General features: G+C 44.2%; 1 protein-coding gene across 1 annotated transcript in view; it reads right to left on the minus strand.

The window, feature by feature from the left end:
* Positions 1–9,998: 9,998 nt before the first annotated feature.
* LOC121166675 (KH domain-containing, RNA-binding, signal transduction-associated protein 3) overlaps positions 9,999–22,288 on the minus strand; it is a 142,290-nt gene continuing 130,000 nt past the window's right edge. Inside the window, exons 8-9 of the mRNA XM_040995923.1 lie at positions 12,257–12,315; positions 9,999–10,602 (exon numbers count right to left, since the gene is read on the minus strand). Of these exons, the coding sequence (XP_040851857.1) occupies positions 10,511–10,602; positions 12,257–12,315 (151 nt within the window). The 3' untranslated portion in view covers positions 9,999–10,510. The remainder of the gene's footprint in view (positions 10,603–12,256; positions 12,316–22,288) is intronic.

The raw sequence follows: 22,288 nt of genomic DNA on the forward strand, positions 1-22,288 counted from the left end.
AAAGTCAACGTGATCAGATGAAGTGAGACTGGGTTTGCGCCTGGGTTGTCTAATCCCAGAGCCTGGATTTGCCATCCCAGAGTCCCCCTTGGGATGCCTCTGGTGGTCAGGACAGTAACTGAGTTCATGGGACAGAGGATTATTCTGCAGGTCTTGGTGATGGGCCAGCTTGCAGGTCAGTTGGTCTGCTCACCTCCCTCCCTCAGGGTGCTCACACCCTCATGGGTCCAAGTTCCATATCTAGGGAGCATTAGCTTTCAAGGGAAGGGCAGGAGCTGGCAAGGGATGGGGGTTGGGTTCACAGCATTGTGGGGTGCCGATGTAGAGGGAAGTCATTTAGGGAATGGCCGACCGGACCCCCTGTCATCCACAGGGATCTTGATCAAGGGCTCTTTGTGTCGGGGTGGTATGAGACTGTTCCCAGCTGAGATTTGTACTCTAACCATTTTGGGTGTGCTTATTGTCAGCCTGATCAAACCAAGCTGACAACACTTATGTAGGGAAAATGGTCCATAAGAGAGGTGGGCACCTGGATGAGGGACACAGCCCAGTTTCTCTTCTAGAGGAGCAGAAGGAGGATGAAGCACCTGCTCTGGCCCCCACTGTTTCTGTAATGCCTGTTACAAAGAGGCTCCCCAGCCTGGAGCTGCCTCTAAACGCAGGAGTCACTGTGCTGTCACACACGGCCTCTGTCGCTCTTTCCCGCTTTCATTCTTCCTACTTGCCTGCAGCTTGAGGGACCACAGGGAACCTGGCCACCAAGGCCACTAGGCTCTGAGTGGGATGATATGGGTGGTGGCTGGTCTGCATTTCCATGTCCCCAGTGCCAAGCATGGCAAGCACCCCAGACACTAGCTGCTCCGAGCAACCCCCAGATGGAGGCCTCTTGTCATACACAGGTGCTGGGAAACCCAAGCTGGTGGGTAAAGAGCCAGCTCAGAGTAAAACATCTCTGATGGTTCCTGAGAGTGCAAGGTCAGAAAGAGCAGGAGGGCCACTTCAGCACCCTGAGGGTCCTGCAGTCACAGAAGTACTGGACATGGCCAAGGAACAGAGTGAAGCATGGAAGGGACAGCCAGAGCCTGTGGTGCTGGGACAGGCAGGGGGAGGTGGCAGGGCTGCCTTAGATTATTGCTCAGGGGAGTTTCTCCTCTCGCCGAAGCCTGGTTGCTGTGTCCTCCTCTCTCACCAGCATGGAATGCCCTGCCACCTGTCTAGTTGCCAACTGTGTGGGGTCCTGTGCCACCTCTTTCCCTCCTGCCCCTTACCTGCAGTAGCTTTGGTCGAGTGGTCTGAAGTTGGGGGCCTGCACTGTCACCTTTTTAGCTAATTTGATCCCTTGGTGCTTCACATTCCAAAGGCCTCTTTGCGGGGACTATAAGCATCCAATGCCAATGCAAGCAGCAGTTCCTAGAAGTGCCCCAGTGGGCCAGGGTGGAACTAGACGACATGGAGAGAGGGGCTGTCCTGGTGAGTGTATCATGGAAAGCAGAGCCTGGATGCTGGTGTGGAATTAGGGAGCCAGAATGGACATGAGCCATAGCACTGTGTGGGCCAAAGGAGGTGGGTTCCTAGCTACACACAAGCAGGGAAACCACTGTTTCATGAAAAATATGCAATTTGACTTCAGTCAGTGTAACAACACATCTGAGGGAAATACATCCTTGGCAGCCAGTTGAGCTGGTTGTTGGGGTAAAATGAGCAGGAAGAAGAGCTCAACCCGATCGCCAGGGTGGCCTGGAGACTGATGCACACAGCATGTGCCTTCCACTCCTGGGTTCTGTTGTCACCCCATATCCCTTGCACCCTAGCGTGGCCTGGTGCAGGACCCACTGGCCCAGCACTCATGGGCAGGACCCAGGCTTTGCTGCTTTTTGCTTCCCTCATCTGAATGTGCCTGATCTTGTCCTGGTCATCATCATCTGCAGACATCATCAGACATGTGGGCATGCCCTGTCCACATCACACATCTGAAGAAAGTTCTCATCACCCTGGAGGGTAGGTTTCTCAGAATATCAGCAAGTAGAAACCCTTTTGATGCGGTAGCAGCTGTAATTTTCACAACTGCCTTGATGGCAGTGCCTTAAAAAGACGGCTTGAAGGACCAATATGCATACGCCGACAATATCATACGCTATTATTTATAAAATTGTAGCCATCAGAGTCTTTGGGAGTCAAATGCTCCAAGGGTTATTTCCATCCTCTCTACTTGGAAAGCTGTTGACTTCAGGGAAGATGTGAATGGGCATCAGGGTTCTCTGGGATGGGCCAACATTGGCCACATGTGAAGGCTTTTGTTGCTTAGTTACCCTCTATTGCTTAACAACCCCTGTGGCATGCCTCCCCCACAGAGTTATACATACATGGCCCTAAGTCCTCGTGATACGGAGCACTCGTAACGGGTCAGGCCCTGTGTGCTGAGGCTGAGAACGCACATACAGCAGTCTGCATTGTGCAAGGCTGCTGCATCTGGACACTGCCTCCCTCCAACGTTCCTCTGAAGAAACCCAACACCCTAGAGAGTGACAGCATTGAGAGGTGCAGATGTCACGGCACATGGTCACTCCCTGAAGGCTCCGGCCTTTTTGTCCAGTACTATCCTGTGGAGGCACAAACAAGGCACCACCTTCGGGTCAGAGAACGTGTCACGTTACTAGATACGGAATCTGCTAGTGCCTTCACTGGTGGACATTCCGGTGAGCAGTGCACTTACTTGTTTATAAATTAGTCTGAGGGGTCTTGTTAGAGCAGCTCAAATGGACAGAGATTAGTACCCATGGAGCGAGGGGCTGCTGTAACAAATGTCTAACAATGTAAAGTGACTCTGGAACCAGAGAGTGGGCAGAGGCTGGCAGAGTTCTGAGGTCTGTTGCCCTGGAAGGCACTTGGAGGCCAGTTCTGGCATGGGTCCAGGAGGGAAATGCTGCAGAGAGGGCTTCGGTGGTGGTGAGGGCAAAGCTGAGAAACGGGGGGGTGGTTAGAGCCCCTGTGATGAGGGCTCGGATGGAAGCGAGTACACATGATCAGAAACTAGAGAACACACCATGCCTGTGATAAAATGGCAAAGAACTTCACTGACATGTTCATGTCCTGGTGCTCTGTGGAAGGCAGGACTGTAGACCAATGATAGGATAGCTGGCAGCTGGAATCTATGAAGCCAAGTATTGTAGGTGCAGCATGGTTTCTCTCCTGCTTCCAATCTTCCAACAAGAAGAAATAAAAGAACTGAAGTTGGGATTTATAATTAGCAGGGAAAGCAGAACATAAAGATCTGTCATAATTTTAGCCTCTCTGCAGTAAATGAGAAAATGCATTCAGGAGGGAAAAGCAAGGATGTGACCAACTGACTGGTCAGGATATTGTTATGTGAGTGAAGGTTTGTGATAATGGAGGAATGGCCCCAGTGCTGCTGCAGATAACCTCAGGCAGCACCCCAATGACCGCCTAGAGCACTAGGGCCTTGAATTGAAAGCACGGTGCCTAGCATTTTGGGGCAGTGTTCCCTGGTGGTGCCACAGGGGCTAAACACTCTGCATACCACATTCTGTGTGGGGAACTCAGGGTCAGAGGCGGCCCACCAGTGAGGTGGGCTGTGGAAGAAGAAACACGTGAATGGGAAGCAGGAGGCCCTGAGGAACTAGCTTCAGGCAGCTCCCATTGGCCCTGGAGGAACAATTTGGGTGTGGTACAGTCAGGATGTTCCCCCTTGGTGGCAGTGACACCTCCTTGAAGTGGGTGGAGACATCTGGCCTCTCCTTGGAGGTCAGGATTTTGTCCAGCAGTAACATCACGCCAGTTGTCAGGGGCTTAGAAGCAGAGACCTAGGAGAGTTGAGCCCCCCTCTCCTCCCCTCAGCCTTTTCAACAGAGAGCAATGGGAAACATGAACCGGCTGTATCTGCAGCTGTCACAGGCTGCACTCTCCTTCTCTCACTAAAGCCTGCTCAAACAGATTGTTAAAATCCAGAACTTATAATTCCCCAAATGTATATGTTTCAGCTGAAAATCACTCTATCATGACCAGAAACATCCTGCAAAAGGCAATGGATGGCAATGCCAGGCTGACAGCTCTGTGGTCATTTTCATGGTGGTAGGAAGGAGGGTGAGTGGATGTGGGCGATAAGCTGAGCAATCGGCACGCCCAGCTGGTGCTGCAGGGTGAACCCAGGGACTGTTCCCAGGTTGGATATGACCCAACAAATGGCTGTGGGTCTTAGTTGTGGCAGCAGAACAGCCTGGAGGCTGGGTGGTGTCAGGATAGGTCCCGGGGACAGGGGTGTGTGTGGCGGGGAGATCTGCAAGCCGGGATGTGCACACTGCACTGGCTCCTGTTCCAGCCACCGGTTGGGGGCATGCCCACTGCACTGGCTTCTGTCCAAGCCACGCACCTTGTTTGGAATGTCACTGATGTTGAGGTCAGTCCCTGTAAGCAGTGGCTCACTGACATCCCTGCAACTCTCTGCTCTCCTCTACTCTTTCATGTCCGCTCACAGCCCTCAAGAACTCCTTGAGGATCCCGACTCCTGTCATTCCTTCTTGAACCTGCTCCATGCTTTCCCTCCAGAAGTGAACCGAAGCCACAATGCCCTCTTGGTGTTCCCTTTCATCAAAATCCTTTCTCTGGACTACTCCTGAACACCTTCCTGATTTCTCCTCCCTTGCACCTGTGCTTCCCAGGCAGCTCAGTGACCTCTATGTGCTGTGACAACCTACATGTGTGTTCTCGGATCACACCACTCACTCTATTCTGGTGGCTTTTTTTTCCCCTCCAGGTCTGCTCTCAGACCTTCCCAGCTCACAAAGAGAGTATTATCCTAGTGGCTCTACATCAATGCCCCCAACTGCTTACTCTTCACAGCAGATCTGTGCACCATCTTGGGGCTCTGCTTTAAAGCCGTGCCAGTTCAGTTCTCCAGTTCCCAGAACATGCTCCCATCCCTGTGTGTTCCTTGCATGGCTTGCAGGTAGCCTTGCATGCTGCTCATAACAGCCTGTGCTCAGCACCTTGGCCAGCGAATCCGGCACAGTACTATGGGATCAGCTCATGCCCCTACTGGTCTGTCCCCCTCAGCAGCAGCTTCAAGTAAAGCTCAAAGATGGTTTTCCATGCTCTGCCTCCCACGCAGCTACCTGAGTCCATGATGAGCTTGTCTGACTCTTGCTCACGCCATGGCCTCTACACTGGCAGCCTTGTTCTTCCTTCACGTTCAGTGAAGGGAAGTATGCTCCCACCTAAGCACCTCAGTGTTTTTTTTTTTTTTCCTTTTGGTCTGATACAGTGACATATTATTTCTCAGGCACCTGAATTAAAGTCTAACCGTGCACTTCTGTGTTGTGTTCTCACAGCTCTGTCAGCACCTCCCCACCTGACACTCTCATGCTGCTTTCATCACTCAGGATAATATCCAGTATCTAGACCATTTTTGAAATTTGAAGAGCAGGTGGACCATGTGTGAGTAGCTAAAGTAATAAAACACACCTTCCTCACTCAAGTATGCTGAATTAGCAAACAGTGTTCCAGTAAATGATAAAAGAGAACCAACAGAACAGTATTCTCCACAGGGGCCATGAGCGTTATGTGCCGTAACAAGTGGCAGAGGTATGGAAACTCAGACTTCCACTCTGCAGTGCCACTGTGCTTCCTGAAGAAGCTTTTATAACTAACGTCTTAGGAGACAGACCCAGCATCCGTGTGGCATCTTGACTGTTGGCAGTGAGTCACAGCTATACCTGGCTCTCACCTGTGAGACACTTACTTGTGCTGATACAAAGACATTTTTCCCTTAGGTTTCTAGTGGAGTGGAAGACCTCTGATGGGCACTGGTGGGTAACTTTTATTAACAATTACACAAATCATTCTCTTTCTGTTATTAGCAGACAACAAAGTATGCTTGATTATTTTTTTTTCAGAAACAGGATTTCCAAATTGAAAAGCATAACATTTTAGAAAACATTTCACAGAACACAAATTGTCAAGAAAAAAACTAAGATGATTTCCAAGTTCTCAAGCAGCTTCATTTCTGACTAGGCACGCAGGTGAGGCAACTGCTCTGAGAAGTCCACAGGCAGAGGGCACACTCCTGAAAGAGAGAAATGAAAGCCATTTATATGCATCTATAAACTAATAATTTTAGGATGTTGTTGAGAATGGCAGGATCTAGGTAGAGGAATCAGGCAAGTAAAAAATTTCTGGAAATAATTTTATGGAAAATGATGCAAAACAGAATGATCAAAATTAGATATTGTATATTTACTTGTGTTTCACAAAGACAGGATAAAGGATTGACTATAATTAGCATGATGACACTATGCATTGTGGCCTTTATGGGCCGGGTTTCAGAAATGGCAATGCCTTGCTTTTCATGAAACTTCTAATACATATTGAAGTTCCTCATACATAAACCCACTCCCAGAAGAGAGGCAGGCCTGGTCAGCTTCCTTTCATGCCCCTGGTTGCCTGTGCCTCATCCTAGGGGATCTCTGAGAAACCCAGCGCACAGAGCACAGCTCCCTAGGAGTCAGCTGCTTCCGACCTGATGCATCCATCTCCCTTCATTTGTCTTCTCGTGTCTGATTTCCCCAACACAAAATGCTCTTTCACGACTTGCTCAGCACTGTGCCCGCCTTGTCACTCTACCACACCTAACACTTCTCTTCCCCTGGCCTGCTTGTAAGATGTCGGCTTTCACGAGTCCTTCCAGGCTACATCTACCCACAGAACCCACAGATCAAGTCCATCACACTTGCCAAAAGACAACTCTGCTTTCACTCAGCCTTTCATTGGGACAGAGCATCAGGGAGAGCTAGCACCACCATCCTCTGCATAAAATTAGCATCAATCAGATGCAAACAATGTTATAGCCTAATACCTAGACAAGCCAATCCTCAAATATAGTAACTCAACAGACATTTAAATAACCAATGAATATTTTCTGAATCACTTGTGAGCAGTACTTGAAAGGTTAACAAATACAGACGCCTCATTCACAACTCCATAGGACAACCACATGTCAGCAGCAGGTTGAGAACAGGTATGTGCCAACCCAGGGCTCTGAGCCAGTACTTTCAGGCACAGAAGAGAGGGACCCTCTTGTCTGAAGGATGTGGGGAAGACCTCATGAATTGGCAAGATATGGATAAGCAAAGAAGAGGAAAAGTGGGCAAAGACACTGTGGAGGAAATACTAGTGGGGTTTGTGTGTTTCCTTGGGGGAGCAAGGGCCTCTCCAAATAAAGGCTGTCTTGCCTTACTCTGGGATATCTGCAGTGCTGGGCACTAACTCGGCCTGCAACAGGTCACCCCTGAAACACACCTGCTCATGTACACAGGTGCCGCTAGTGAGAAGGGACCAGTAGAAGTTAGAGTAAGAAGTGGGACTCAGTTTTTACTGGTAAAGACTGAGATAAGTCCTATGGTGTCTGTGCAAGAACCACATGCCCTGTAGTTCCGTGCAAGTTCCCACAGCACCCAGCCAAGCACAGGTCTACACCGTGCCCCACAAAGGAGAACATTCGGGTGCCACTTTGGAGTGGATAACACTCAAATGTGTGTGGCTACAGGTCTTAACTGTTACACAGCAGAATACGTCCATACAGCTACAGATTCTGCTTCTTTCCCCAAAGCATATTAAGATACAACACGACTTGTCTGAGAAGTAAGTTGCAATAACCTCGAAAATCTACTTTAGAAATTTATTGCATACATATATGTATGCATATATGTGCAAAAACGGAATCTAAACCCTTTTTCTTATACTGTATTTAATAAGGAAAAACATTAGAAACACAGTTGTTTATGTTATGGCTCATTCAGGCAAATATTACTCAGCTAATCAAAATGTGGGTGTACATTACAAATAATAGAAAGTAAACTCTTAGACTCTAAACTGAACCAAAGAGGAAACAGTGTAATATCACATACATGAAAACAGTGCTGGCAGGTGTGTGTAGGCTTAAGCATAAACCACCTTAACAGTTCCCTATGGTATCTTGAGGCAGGGCATTCTTTCATGGAAGCTTCAGAGTTTGAATCAAGCACAGAGACTGCCTATGAAATAACAGACCATACTCTGTTTCCCAGATTTACATTTCCTGCTGAAATAGCTAATTGTTACAGAAGCTCATGCCTCCGTTGCAACTGTCAGAAACCAGCTACCACCAAGGAGCGCTCCCTGCTAGTGCTTACAATTCCAGCTTCATTCTTGCACTGCTCTTCCTCACCAGCTCTCACTGAACCTACGTACCACATACTCTGCTAAGGGTTGGGGTTTCGTATCATAACAACGCACAGATTTGCCTTAGAGTATCTAAAGTCTTGCAACCGAGGAGAAAGGCAAACGCAGCGACACAGAAGACAGAGATCAGCTTCCAGCTGACCTTCCCGGCCTGCACCCCCCGCCGGGGTCTGCCCATTTACTCCACCTCCTTGTGCTGTGTGTCTGGCACCAGTGTTCCCTAGTTCACTGGACAAAACTATGGCTTTGCTGGGGCAGAACAAGGCAAAAATACCCCAAAACTGAGATTAATGATATCTTTTTTTCACAGATCCCTAGATTTTTAGAAATGTGATTAAAAATTTTTACAAAATACATTATGTATTTATTTTATAACAGTGACAGTTTGCCTCACAGAATCAAGACCTCCTCCACAGAATCAAGATCTCCTCCGCCAGACTGAGATAATTAACACTGAAAACTGTGCACAGCTGTGTAATTTTGGCAGTGTGTGTGTGGATGTGTGGGTATGTCCATACGAAAATATTAAGTTTGGGAAACTACTTCTTATTATCAATAATTTAGAAGACTATTTCATGCTAACTATTTTTACTTAAGAAGGCAGTTCACATATTTAAATACTGGGGAAGATACAAACCTTGACCCAAGGAGTTAATCTGCCCAAACTGCTAGGACTGGCACCCGGGAACCAGCCTCGGAGACTTGGCACGTGACTTGAGCCACTCCCAGAACATGCTCCCCCTTCCCGCTGCCGGCAGCCCGGGCACGTGGGGACTCACCTGCGTCTTCTGCAGGTGCACCACCACTTCCTCTGCCATCCCCAGACGGCTGCTGTCTCCTAACAAAAGAAAAGATCATTTTACTCAAAACAGAAGGAAACATTTCAAGAAGAAAAATTAAACATTTTATATCATCTACACTTAAAACGTAAGTAAAATGATGAAAAAAACTTTATTAAATATTTGTCAGTTTTAAGAAGTGTCCTCAAATACTAACCAAATAATGTATTACAAATAACTAGTTATGAGGTTTTACATTTGTTTAATAGGGAATAATTGGCCCCAATTAAACTGACTAAACTAAGGCTTTTTAGACTACTAAAACAAATTAAACTTTTTAAAATGAGAATTTAGGTGATCTTAAAACTTTTCTAAAATGGATAATGACATTTGCTAGGTTGTAATCTCCCTGTCTTTATTAGTTATATTAAGAGAAATTAATTGAGATTAAAATCTTATTTGATTTATTTACCTTTGGAAATGAAGACCGTTTAAGGGTTACACATCCTCAGCCTTGGCGAGTGCGACCTCAATTAGTCAAGTCAGAATGCCTTTAAAAGCTTTGTGCTCATTGCTTCCAGCATGGAGCGAGGTGTTCATTAAGGTACCAAAATTCTCATAAAAAATCCAAAGTTGCACTAGTGAAAAAATGCTCAACAAGATGAAAACTGATCACATCTTTTTCAGAAAATCCAGTAGTTATTTTAAAACCAGTTTTTAAACAAGATTTGGTTTTGCGTCGTTTTAATGTGCCACTCAAGCAGCTTGATAACATCTGGACTCTTTATACAGCATTTAAATCTACGGTAAATATATAATGGCACATTTATTTTTATACCATTTTTAAAGTAAGTTGTACAATGTTTAGTGTGACCCTGTTATGACAAGCGTTGTTAAATGAATTCTTTCCCTGTTTACAACTATTTATGAAAGCCTTTTTAAATAAGAAAAAAACACGAAATTGTTAGCTCACACACACGAAATTTCTTTCAAAAGTTTATTTAGTATCAAGCAAGAAAGAACTTTGCTCAACACTACAGAACATTTCAAGACTTGAGTTACAAAAGAATACAACATTATTTGCACTTGTAATTGGTTTCCCTTTCTACGCATGTTGGCAAGAGAAAAAAAACTAGCATATTGCTGAAAGATAAAATAACTAAATTCTATGGAAACCCTTAAAATAAAAGGTGAGGCTTATATTAAAAGAATGGATTAACATATTTAGTAAACCTATTTTTTGTTTAACACTAATTAATCAAAGTTATTTTTTTTGCCTTTTGATGACCTATTTTTTCATATACAGAGTGGAAATAACAAATTTTTACATGTCTTTTTTTTTTCTGCCCAGGTTGGTATTTCAACAAAGTAGTTTTAAATTCCATCCATTCAGATTTTTAAGCATTTTATTTAAAAAGGGATTGTTCATAGAAAAAATTACTTTGAACAGTATACAGGACTGGTGGAGACTGGCTATTTCACAACATCAGACACTACAATCAGTATCTGCCGTAGGGCTGGTCTCTGTAGACGCCCTTCGTCGTCCTCGCCGAAGGTGCCTTGTGCCTTGAGTTAGTCCACTCGTCTTGCCCTGAAACCAGCAAGAGGAATCATGATTACATGACTGCCATGGATCCCGTCGGCTTCATATGTTAGACTCTAACAATAATGAACCAATGGCAAATGTTATACTTAATTATATATATGTATCCCTGATGTACTGGGCGGGAGGGGAGACAACAAGGAATTATCAAGAACATTACAAACACAATGGAAAGTGACGGCCTCACTAAACAATCCTATCAACAGAGGAAAAGTGATTTTTGCTCCTTAAATAGTAATCAACTTTGCAAGAACTTTCTTTCGGTTATCCTAACAAGCTCAGAAGTCCACTCAATCAACTGCACTGCCTTTTGGGAAACATTACAAGAAGGGAGACAAGATCACCCAGATTACTCCTAAAAGCAAAAACATAAAAAATCTAGATAAAACTTTGTGAGGATAAAAGGATTAAGAACAATATGAGGAATGTGAGGATTGGGAAAGAGAGATGCTGCCCCCTCCTCTCAGGCCCTTGTAAAATGTGTACTGTGTGAGAAGTCACGTCTCAGTTACACTCCCAATTGCCCTCGGCGTTTCTAAACCCACACTACACAACATCAGCAGACCTCTCTAGATCTGCTGCTCCCCTGCCGGACTTCCAGTGAGGTGCCCACAGCTCTCTGACAGCAAAGAGTTAACATCCATGCTGCAACACAGAGCAATTTAAAAACCATGTGTCCACAGAGACCAATTTAAAAAGCTGTGAAGGAAAAATGCTTAAAATGACCTCTTTCTTTGATACAAACATGCAATCAACATCACTCCTTCCAGTTAACTTGCATCAATTTTAGTAGACAGCATTCAGCAAACTATTGAGTTTCTCTTAAGTGTTGTTACAGATAACCAAAAGAAGGAAAAAATGAAAAGAAAAAAAAAATCAAGATGCGGGCATCATGGCTTCAGGCAGGTGACACAACAATGTACTTCACGAGCCACACACAGAGCAGCTTTCCGTGCGTTTAGACGATGCCAGCGCAAGCATCAACTGGTCTCCTGATCCGCCCGTGTTGTTTCTACACACTCACCAGGGCTCGGTGACTCACTAAAGGTTCACATTCTAATGTCTTTCCTCATATTCAGACTTTAGACATGGGTTCTCCAGCATCTTCAATGGCTGCACTGCGTTACGAGGGATCTGCTGGTCTAACCTGAAGCCCTACACGGCCCAGCATCTCTTCCCTGCCTCAGTGCTTCTGTAATCTTTATGGAATGACTCCCGTGTAATTTGTCCAGAGAATTTGGGTTTGAGAATGGTTAAATTAATAAAGAAGTAGAACCATTTTAGAGACACTGTCTCAATGGCTTCACTTCCTTTTCCTGTCAAGAGGTGAGGACACTTCACAAAGCCCCATGCTGTCATGCATCGGCAGCTTGGCACCCTGTCCATGAATGTGGGCAGCAGCACATGGCAGGCAATCCAACAGAAAATCTAACTCAGCATCTGAACCCATGTCATTTTCTGCAAATCCTCAGTTCTCTCTAAATACTAAATTTATAAAGCAAAGGAACCTCTGGAAATAGCAAGCTACACCCAAATGAACTGAAAGGAAGCCTCTATTTCATAGGCAGAGTGCCTTGATCTGTCGGGTCTTCCTGCAGCCACGTTGCATTTCCAGCTTAGGTTGCTCTGACCAGTCACTCACCGTAGGAATCGTAGGTCTCCTCACTGAGCCCATGTCCGTAATCATAGTAACCAGCACCACTGCAGCGAACAAAGGGAAACACAGGACAAAATGATCTGTGAGTTGAAACGCATTCTTAAACAGACAACTAGGAAACAGCAGGGCTCAAAACAAATGAATTCCCACTAAGATGACAGAGCCCTAAAACAGCAGCCTTATACTTCAGGATTATCAAGGCCCTCTCTTCTTCTCCAATTTTGATACAAAAGTATATCCAAATTTCAGACAGGACAATTTAAGGAATACATGGTAAGCTTCTACACCGCAAATGAGAATAGGAGACAGAACTTGTTCTGGGTGGACTGAGCCTGTGCAGAGAAGCAGGCTGAGAGGGTGTGCACAGTGCTAGACCTGCAGGCCAGCGGCTGGAGCACAGCTGGCCAAGGCACTGCGGGCGTGCAGGAGGGGCAAACAGCCTCCCCCCTTCTTTCCAGCAGATGGACAGTGAACCACAGAGACTTCATTTCAGCTTGAACTCTTTTTCTACCAGAGAAGTCAATGCTATGTGAACAAACTGTGAGCACTTTACATCGAAACTGGACAGAGATGGGCACTTTTCGACAGCACTGTTGCACTGCCAGCAGGAAGCGCAGCACAAGAGCCACATAGTTCCAGTCCCAGGGACGGAGTGCTGCAGCAGGGCTGCTGGACCATCGGTGTTCACAGAGGACCAAGGAGCTCTGCAAAGCACTGCCACATCTATGTTGCAGCATCCTGCCACAGCAGAGGTCAAGGCAGAAATGAGCCCATCAGTACTGCCACTGTGCAGACAGCATACAGCATATACATACTGGCTACACATATACAACATCTGAAGGGGCAACCATTTTTATTTTTAACATTGAATCAGACCTGTGAAAAACTCTAAATGATTAAACCATAGGCAACCTGAGTATCTGAAGAGGAACTCGTGCACACCCTTTCCATCTTTCCTCTTTCATACTCTACTTACTTTGTAGGGAAACAATCATTCTGAAGTTGTTGTTTTGCATTGTTGTGGAAACCAACATCCCCACCACTCCAACTCCATATAGTCAGGAAAGATGTTTGCAATCAAAATGGAAAATGATCCAGCTTACGAAGTTACAACCGGAAGCATATGATCCACGTTGTGGTTGCCCACCATACGCTCGCTGCTGAGGCTACACTGGGAATTACCCAGCAGCCTGAGTATCCCCAGTGCATGGACAGGGACACTGCGGAGGAGAAAGGCTGTGACATCTGCCTGACATCTCACTGTCAACAGGACAGCGGGACACACGTGACTGCAAAGGTCACCAGTGCTAGTTACACCCATGCCCGGTTCTTGCCTGCTTCCTTTCTCGGTACTTGACACCAGAGACCAATCATCGACTGCAAAGACTACAGCACAATATGCAATTCCTCTGAGAAAAACTGCAGCAATGGAGCCGTGTTCCTTTTGGTATTGCATGTATGGGGGCAAGTCCTCACATCTGCTATCAGAAGTGGCCTTTTCTCCCCCGCTCCAGGCCACGTCCCATTGTCCTTCACCTGCCACCTCTAACGAGGATGCTGGCAATTGCCCAGGGTTAGGTCTGTTTTCATTATTTCTCATCCTCCTTCCTTAAAAGACCCTGTTTGCACATGGATGTATGGAGAAGGGGCATCTCCATCGCTCTGGTGTGTCAGGCATGTCACAAGTGGCTATCTGGAGCATGTCAAGCCTGGGGAATGTTCTAGAAGACCATGAAGATGAAGGTGTTAAAGGGATGAGGAGGGACGGGCTGAGGCAGTGGCAGCAAGGGCCTTCTCTGCAGGAAAAGCAGGATATGCAAAGGATGGAGGCGGAAAACAGGGGTATGTCTGCAATTAGTGCTACCAGCTAGAGCTGCTAAGCATTGATACGATACCTGGGCCAGAGTGCTGCTCATACAGGCTGCTTCCTTCCTCTCTGCAGAAAACAGCTTCACTTTGTTACCGTTTAATCCTATCCCCACAAGATAATTAAACACACTATAACAGTGCTTATGATATGAACTCTCTAGAATGTGCTGTGTGAGCTCCACTGACTCTATTAAATGCTGCCTAGGAATGAAACAGTGGCTTCTACAGCTGACCTATTATACCACACGGCAATGTGCCATGTTTTCAGTGGCACACAGACCTATGATGTTTTTTTAATGGTCTTTAAACTTACAACTGGATTCTTAGAGGATTTGCCATGCCAGCAGGGTCTCATGCACATGACCTTACTTAGTTCAAAAGCACTGTCACACTTTTGCATCACCTGCCTGGGGTTATACAGCCTGGACGTGGTGGCACCTACATTCACACCTCAGGATGCTACTATTGCTGCGTTCTGAGTGAGTATGCCAAAGGTGTGTTTTGCTGTACATAGAAGGCCACCTGTCACTTCATCTCCTATGTACTGCTGCTCTTCCAGAATATCTCTGATTTGTTCCGGAGGAGCACCCACACACCATCTCCTGCTGAGACACAGCAGGCAGGGTTCAGTGAAACTCAGGGCCCCATAAGTACAGTGAACCTGCAACTGCCCGAGGTCTCTTGTGGGCCTCTCACCCATCCCTGCCCTTCCCCACTTCTCGTACTGGTCTATTTTCTCTCAAGTCATAATATACAAATTCAAAAAATGGTAAACAGAACATAAAAATAAGATTAAAAAAATCCTAGAAATAGACACTAAGGTTTAATACTTAAACTCTGTAGCTTTAAGGATGAGAATGTCACTAAAGTACAATGGTTTCCTTGTCTTGAGAAGGAAAATCAGACTCAAATCTGATTAAGAAAGCATTAGTATTGATGGCTGTGCCGTCTTCTACAAGGGCCTCTGCGTGCAGTGCAGTGTCCACAGAATCGATTCTCTGGCTGGCTCCGCCCATTCCCTTCGCCCGACCAAGGGCTGCTCGGTAAGCTGACTGGATTCCCTTCTGGCTCTAACACATTCAATGGCTCATTCATGGAGTCCAGCCTGAAAGGAGTCGAAATATCTCATCTTGTTCAATTGACTAATGTTTCCTAAGAACTCTACTACATTAAATGAACCTCAGTCTTCTTTCAAAGGTCACATGTCATCAACATAATGATTCTTCAAACAACATCTTCAGGTTCTTGCAATTTCAACTCTGTTGTGTGGATAAAATTCCTTTGAGATTGTTCTCAACTGCTTAATTTGAAACCAGAAAGGACAAGCACAGGACTAATATGCAGAAGACCCTAACAACTGCTTTCTGACCAAAACAATCCTCCTTGATTAAATGAACATCAGTATAGACTGGGAATTTGTCTGTGAAGCACTCTAATGCAGTTAAGGATACAAAAAAGAGAGAAACGGAGGAAAAGCATGTTTTCCAACGAGCAGAAAGATAAGAGCTACATAATTTGGTTCGGCAATGGTGTGGCGACAAGACAATCTCAGTTTTGACAAGTGAAAACTTTAAACTGACATTCGCTATCATTTCCCCCCAGTTCCTGATTATTTATTGCAAGACTGTCATCAAGCCGAGGCGCTGTGACCAGCTGAGCCCCTTTCCCACACCTGTCACTTCCATCTCAATTGCTTTTGCAGCATTTCATTTTGCACACCTCAAATGTCTATTAACTGAAGACATGTCCTATTTCCCAAGGATAAACTAAAAATAGGGAGAAAACATGAAAATCTCTTCATTTATAGATAAAGTTAAAATATTAAAAGTAAGCAAGAACTACATTGTTCTGAAGATGCCTGGATTCCTGAGACAGCTGCAGAGTGGGCCTCTCCCAACGGCACTGAGACTTGTTCCCTGGCCTCAGATCACCAAGGGCCCCTTTATTTATTTATGTATTTATTTAGCAAAGGCAGATATATAGAGACACAGGAGACACAGACCAAAAGGTATTTCACCTGCTGGTTCACTCCCCAACTGGCCTCAATGGCGAGAGCTGAGCTAAACTGAAGCCAGGAGCCAATCGTTTCTTCCAGGTCTGCCTTGGGGGTGCAGGGGCCCAAGGACTTGAGCCATGCTATTTTTCCATTTGATAAGCAGGGAATGGATGGAGCAGCCTGGATACAAACAGGCACCCATATGGGATGCCAGTGCTTGCAGACAGGATTATCCAGTTGAGCCACGGCACTGGCCCTCCAAGGTCACTCTTCATGCCTCGACATGCCCATCTGTCTTCATCCCCTGCCCGACTCTGACTCCCGCTGTGCACTCTCACATTCATTGCCAACTAGCACAAACCTCTGTCTTCTAAAACTTCACTCCACTTCTAAAAGGTAAGAACTAAAATAAATGCTGAGCAGACTTAAATAAAATGAAGACTAAGTTCAGGCTGTAGTCATACATTCAGCAAGTATTCTGAGCATTTATGATTTACAAGATATGTGCTGAACATGAGCTTTGCCCCTAGGAAGCAAGTATAGATAAATCCAGTTCTACAGAATGAGACCCCAACTTTGTTGGTGGTTGGAAGGAGGCATAAGGAAGACACTCACAGTGTCGGCTGCCATGAAGGGGAGTACTGAGGGGCTTCAAGCGGCAAGAACAATAATGTGGTTTGACTATTGTATGGATTTCAGAAGAGGAATTACTAATTAGCTTAGTACATACAAAATATGTCGAAGGTATAGACAATGGCAGAAAGTACAGCATCTCTTTCAATGTGAATTACAACCCATGTCTTCTTGATTTCTTCTTTAAAAAAAAAAACATTCTTTCCTCTCCTGGCCCCTTTAAAAGTTTTTATTATTTGCAAGGCAGAGACATATGGGGCAGTTCTTCAACCTCTTAACATCTCTTGGCTGGAGGTGGGCCGAGCAGGAGTCAGGAGCCTGGAATCATACTCAAGGTCTTTTATATGGGTGGAAGCACCCAGGCACTTGTGTCATCATCCACTGCTTTCCCAGACAAATTAGCAAGCATCTAGAAGGGCAGTGGACAGCAGGGTAGCTCACTGCAGCAGCACAAGGCCTGCCCCCTTCCCTCTCTCAGCTCGCACTGCATTCCCTTTCTGGAGATCTCAGTGCAGTTACTTGGCAAGCTGGGGGCTGCATCTTCCCTATCTCCAGCTTTCCTGTCACTTAGCTCTTCATCACAGCCTACTTAGCCATCTACTAATTCTTCAGTAATTCAACTGGTTTGGTCTTTATGGATATCTGGTCTTCTTATTCACTTGAATATTTAATTACTTCATCTTCTATTTGATGAATTCTGGTCACTCAGTATGTCAGTTTCTCAGTTCTGTGAGTTTGAAGCTTACTACATGCTTTGTATATTAGAGATGTGTGTTAATTCTTCTTTCCAAGAACTGAGTTGCCTATGAATGTCACACCTTGTTTACAATAGCTTTCTTATGACAGTAATGGAAAAAAAAAAAAAAAAAGAGAACAGACACTGTATTTGGGGACTCCTGGCTCCCAAGGATTACATTCCCTGAGGTTGGCCCTGTGTTGTGGCAGCTTGACTGCAGGACTGCTCTCCACTGCTGAGCATCGCTAAGTCAGGGAACACCCGAAGCTTCTCAGCTGACCCGGGGCTCTATCTGCCATAAGCTGCCCTAACAGTCTCTTCCTGCATGGGGATCTGGCATTTTTGTTTTCATAAGTTCTGGTTCCATTTACTTCTTTATCAGGACATCTTTTCAAACTTGTTCTTTGCCTCACAGAATTTAAGGAGGGACAGTCTGCAACAGATACACGTTCTTAGCCCACCCTCATGATTTCATCTTTCTTTCTCTTTTAAGGTTCTCTTTAATCCTCAATACATTGAGACAATCTTAAGTTATCAAAATTCCTATTTGAAAAAGACATTACTTAATTTTACATGTAAGAAAAAAAAGCATCAGAAAATGAAAGAATCACATCACATTCATATTCCTCTGTAATGCTTAACCCTAACATTTGGTAGCATTCCAAAAATAAAAAGATAAATGAAACACCAATATAAATATGAACACTGAAACGTTTGTTCACGCATCGTTTAACATTAAATCTTGCTTATAACTTTTTCGCAGGGAGAAGAAAAACAGTGAGTCCTTTCAGAGGCCAAATTCTTCAGTTTGTACTATTTGTATTGATACTAAACAACTGATTTCTCTGAATATTATCCTAGTTCTTTAAAATGTGAACTGTAATCCTTGTGACAAAAATTAATATTGTAGCTGGCATTTATGAAATGCTTATTTGATAGGAAAAATTACAGGGCTCAACCCAGGTAATTGCTACTCACTGCCCTAGAGTTTCCATTCGATTTGGGAGTTTGAATCAGTGCACTGACCATCAAGAACTTTATAGCCAGGGCCCGACAGGGTGGTACAATGGATCAAGCTACAGGAGCACAGTTTAAGTCCTTGCTGCTGTAGTTCCAATCCAGCTCGCTGCAAATATCTGTAGGAAAGCTGTGAAAAAAATGACTCAAGTACATAGGTTCCTGACAGCTGAGGGGCAGACCAGGATGACGCCCCTCCCTCCTGGCTCCAGCCCAGCCCAGCACTGACCTGAGTAGTCATTCTAATCTACTTTGGATAAAAGTCTAATTTACCAACATTCCTTTCATAAATTTGATACTTCCTCAGGCAGATCCTGAGCAGAAACTGTGAGAACCAGCCTGCCTACACTGGACAGAAGAGCTGTAACCAAGGCTGTGCTATCTGACTGCGGCTGTTTCAGCCTTTCCTTGACTTTGGAGAACAGGACTTGCTCCTGGAGCTGTTGTCAGCCCATCAGGAAATGTGGCCCAGTAACCTTGTTTCATTCCTATTTCCCACCCTTCACGAAATGAACTGAACACAAGAATATTAATCTTACGTCCTTCTTGGGAGTTCCAAACTAAATAGGGCCAATTTGGTTGTGCGTGGTGACCGACCTAACACGTGTGAAGGATAGGCAGGGGTTGACATTTTTGCTCTCAAGGAGCTGACCATGTGACAGCAACTCATCTGTTTACAAAGATGCACAAGTTTTACAATACTTAGGATTCTTAATTTTGCGGTTGCTGTTGGATTTCAAAATATTCACATTCAAATTGGCCTAGAAGTGTGGCCTATGAATTCCCAAAGGTTTACCAAAGTAAAAATATTTCCACACTAAGAAATATTAGGATGTTACTTGTCATTTTCACTGTGCTAACATTTACACCACAAGTGCTGTGTTAATATCTGGTGTTTCTCTATGAACAATTAGTGTTAGCACCAAGCTATACCAGTTAAAAACCAAGTTACTTGGGTAAAGAATAGTCTTGTGAAGTAGTAAAACAATTTCATTAACTCTCAACTACTTTGTAGAGAATCTTCTTCTATTCTGTGTGAGTTGAACTGCTGTCCTTGCAACAACCCTGCATACAAACACAAATAACGGTGACCTCACCAAAAGTGCTTGGTCCTTCTTCACCTTGTGGGTCTTCCTCGATATTCTTTTCATGGATCATTTTTCACTTGAAAGAACGAAAGTCACAAATAATGGCTATTCAGATTTGGGTATGTAACATATCTCAGCCAAAAAAACAACAAAAAAAACCTTCTTGGCTGAGCTCAGTGATCACGTTGATGATTCTTTTTGATATCATATAATGAAGAGTCACAGCATGGAAAAGACGTGCATGAGCTGGCTAGCCAGTATTTTTCAGGTGAATAAAAGCATGATGTCATGAAGTGCATGGAGTATCAAGACAGACAAAGCTATTTCAACATAACAGAGCATAAAACGCTACTGATATTTTACTGCCCACACTGCAACAAACTTAAAAACTAGCAGCTGTATCTGGTACCCAAAGGGGGCTGGCTACAATGGTTTGAAAGGATTACTTTCCACTTTTAACTACTGCAACCGAAACAACACATCACGCTAGACTGCTGAAGAAGCTAGCAACACCCATATACACATCACGTTAGACTGCTGAAGAAGCTAGCAACACCCATATGCTAAAAATATTAGCATTTCTTTTAGAAATAGTGATTTTTTTTCATAAAAGCAGATCAGGTTAACAAGCAACAACTTATTATTTTAAATTAATAAGCATTTAAAAGGTTTATTTGTACATGTGAAACATTAAGATATAAGCCATATACACTACACTAAAAAGCTTTGTGCACTCACTAGAGTATACCAGAGATTATAAAATCTTAAAACTGCAAAAATACTCACCCTACAACACATTTAGGAGACTGCAGGCAGGCTTTGCCAACATTTACCTACAGAATGCTTTTGCTTGTTTGTTTTGGACATGGAGAGCCTTCTCTGTACCTGAGCAGGGGTGCAGGAGATCCACTCTAATTCACCAGGTGCAGAGACAGAGTTCCTTACATGACAATGTGCTTCAAAGCCACTGTCCTGCTGCAGGCATTTAACTACATGGTTACAATTCCAGCTAAGATGCTCATGTTCCCAATCAGATTGCCTGGGTTCAATTCCCAACTCCAGTTTTCAATTCTAGCTTCCTGTCACTGGAGACCTGGGCGGCAACAGCTGAAGGCTCAGGCAGATGTGCCCCACCACTCAACACCAAAACAAAATTGCTTTTGAGTTATGGGAAGACAGGAAGAAAAACTCAGAAAAAAAAATGGGATTTCATATACAGAGTAATGCTAATATACCGATTCTCCTCAAATCACAGGATCAGTTTCAGCCTGGGAACAGCTTTAGTTCCTTAACTGGTATGCACTATTTACTAGTGCACCATGAATGCAAGAAAACAGAAAAGGAAACTTAGGGTTGAAATGGCCTTTTTTTGTAGAAGTTAAAAATCACACACATTTGCAAATAATTGAATGTTTAAATAAATTCAAATTGAAAAGGCCATTTCAAATCTACAGTTTAAGCCCAGGGTTTAATCAGAGGTTCTCTCCCTCTCCACGAGAAGGGCTCAGTAATCCTGAGCGAAGACACTGAAAGGCTGCTTTTCTAAATTATAGATCTCCCAGTGGCTATTATACACCTGACGGTCAGAAACATCCACCAATGCTGTTAGGGGAGGGAAAATAAACACAAATTTACAAAATTATTTTACCACAATTTTTCAGATAAGAAATACAATCTGGCAAGAATATTAAATGTAATTAGAGATAAAACTTTCTGCATTAACAGTTACCATAAACTGCATCTCACACAGGTTAGGGATGAGGGAGTCCTCTGTATCTTCCTCATAATCACACTATGAAGCTGATTCTGTAGTCTCGTAAGAACAGTCTTTTGGAAAATTAAAACTAAAAATTAATCACTCATTATTACGGAACAACATAGAAATGTAAAATGATAAATAAAAAACAGCATCTTTCATCTTTACTAATAAATTAGTAATTTAAAAAGCAATGAATTTGGTTATATTTCAATATTTAACAGTAACCGTATTTTGTAAAATTGATTCTATTAAAATCTGAATTTTACTATGGCAATCATATTACTTACAGCTCTCAAAATTCTACAATCAAAGCACCACTAGCTATTTATCAGTCTTCTTACTGTTCTAAAAACCACTTTGTTTTATTTCTGCACAAACTTAGATGGACACAGTGAAGCACTGGTGTAGTTTAGCGTGCCCAGCAGCAGACAAGGCACGGTGCCAACTGCACTGCCCAAACAAGGCACAGTGCCAACTGCACTGCCCAGACAAGGGATGGTGCCAACTGCACTGCCCAGACAAGGCATGCCAACTGCACTGCCCAGACAAGGCACAGTGCCAACTGTACTGTCCAGACTGTTTGTACTGTGTCCTGTTCTGCCAGACACCAACTGCAGGAAAAAAAGATATTTTTTAATCAAATTTCATCCTTTCTCATTAAACAATTTAATTTTTTCTTAGAGCCACTGAAATATTTAGAACTTCTCATCTCACCTTTTGGGGGAGAACAGGTGATGAATTCAGTTTAGGATATACTGGGTTATCAACGGCCATACCACCCTGAACACACCCAATCTCCTCTGATCTTGGAAGCTAAGCAGGGTCGGGCATGGTTAGCACTTGGATGGGAGGATATATTGGGTTCTCAGAGAGTCACCAAAACTATTGGAAAGAGTTGTCCAGTGACAAGTAGAACAGG

This window comes from Ochotona curzoniae, unplaced genomic scaffold, assembly GCF_017591425.1.
Source record: "Ochotona curzoniae isolate NIBS_2020 unplaced genomic scaffold, NIBS_Ocur_1.0 patch2, whole genome shotgun sequence".
Taxonomy (NCBI): Eukaryota; Metazoa; Chordata; class Mammalia; order Lagomorpha; family Ochotonidae; genus Ochotona; species Ochotona curzoniae.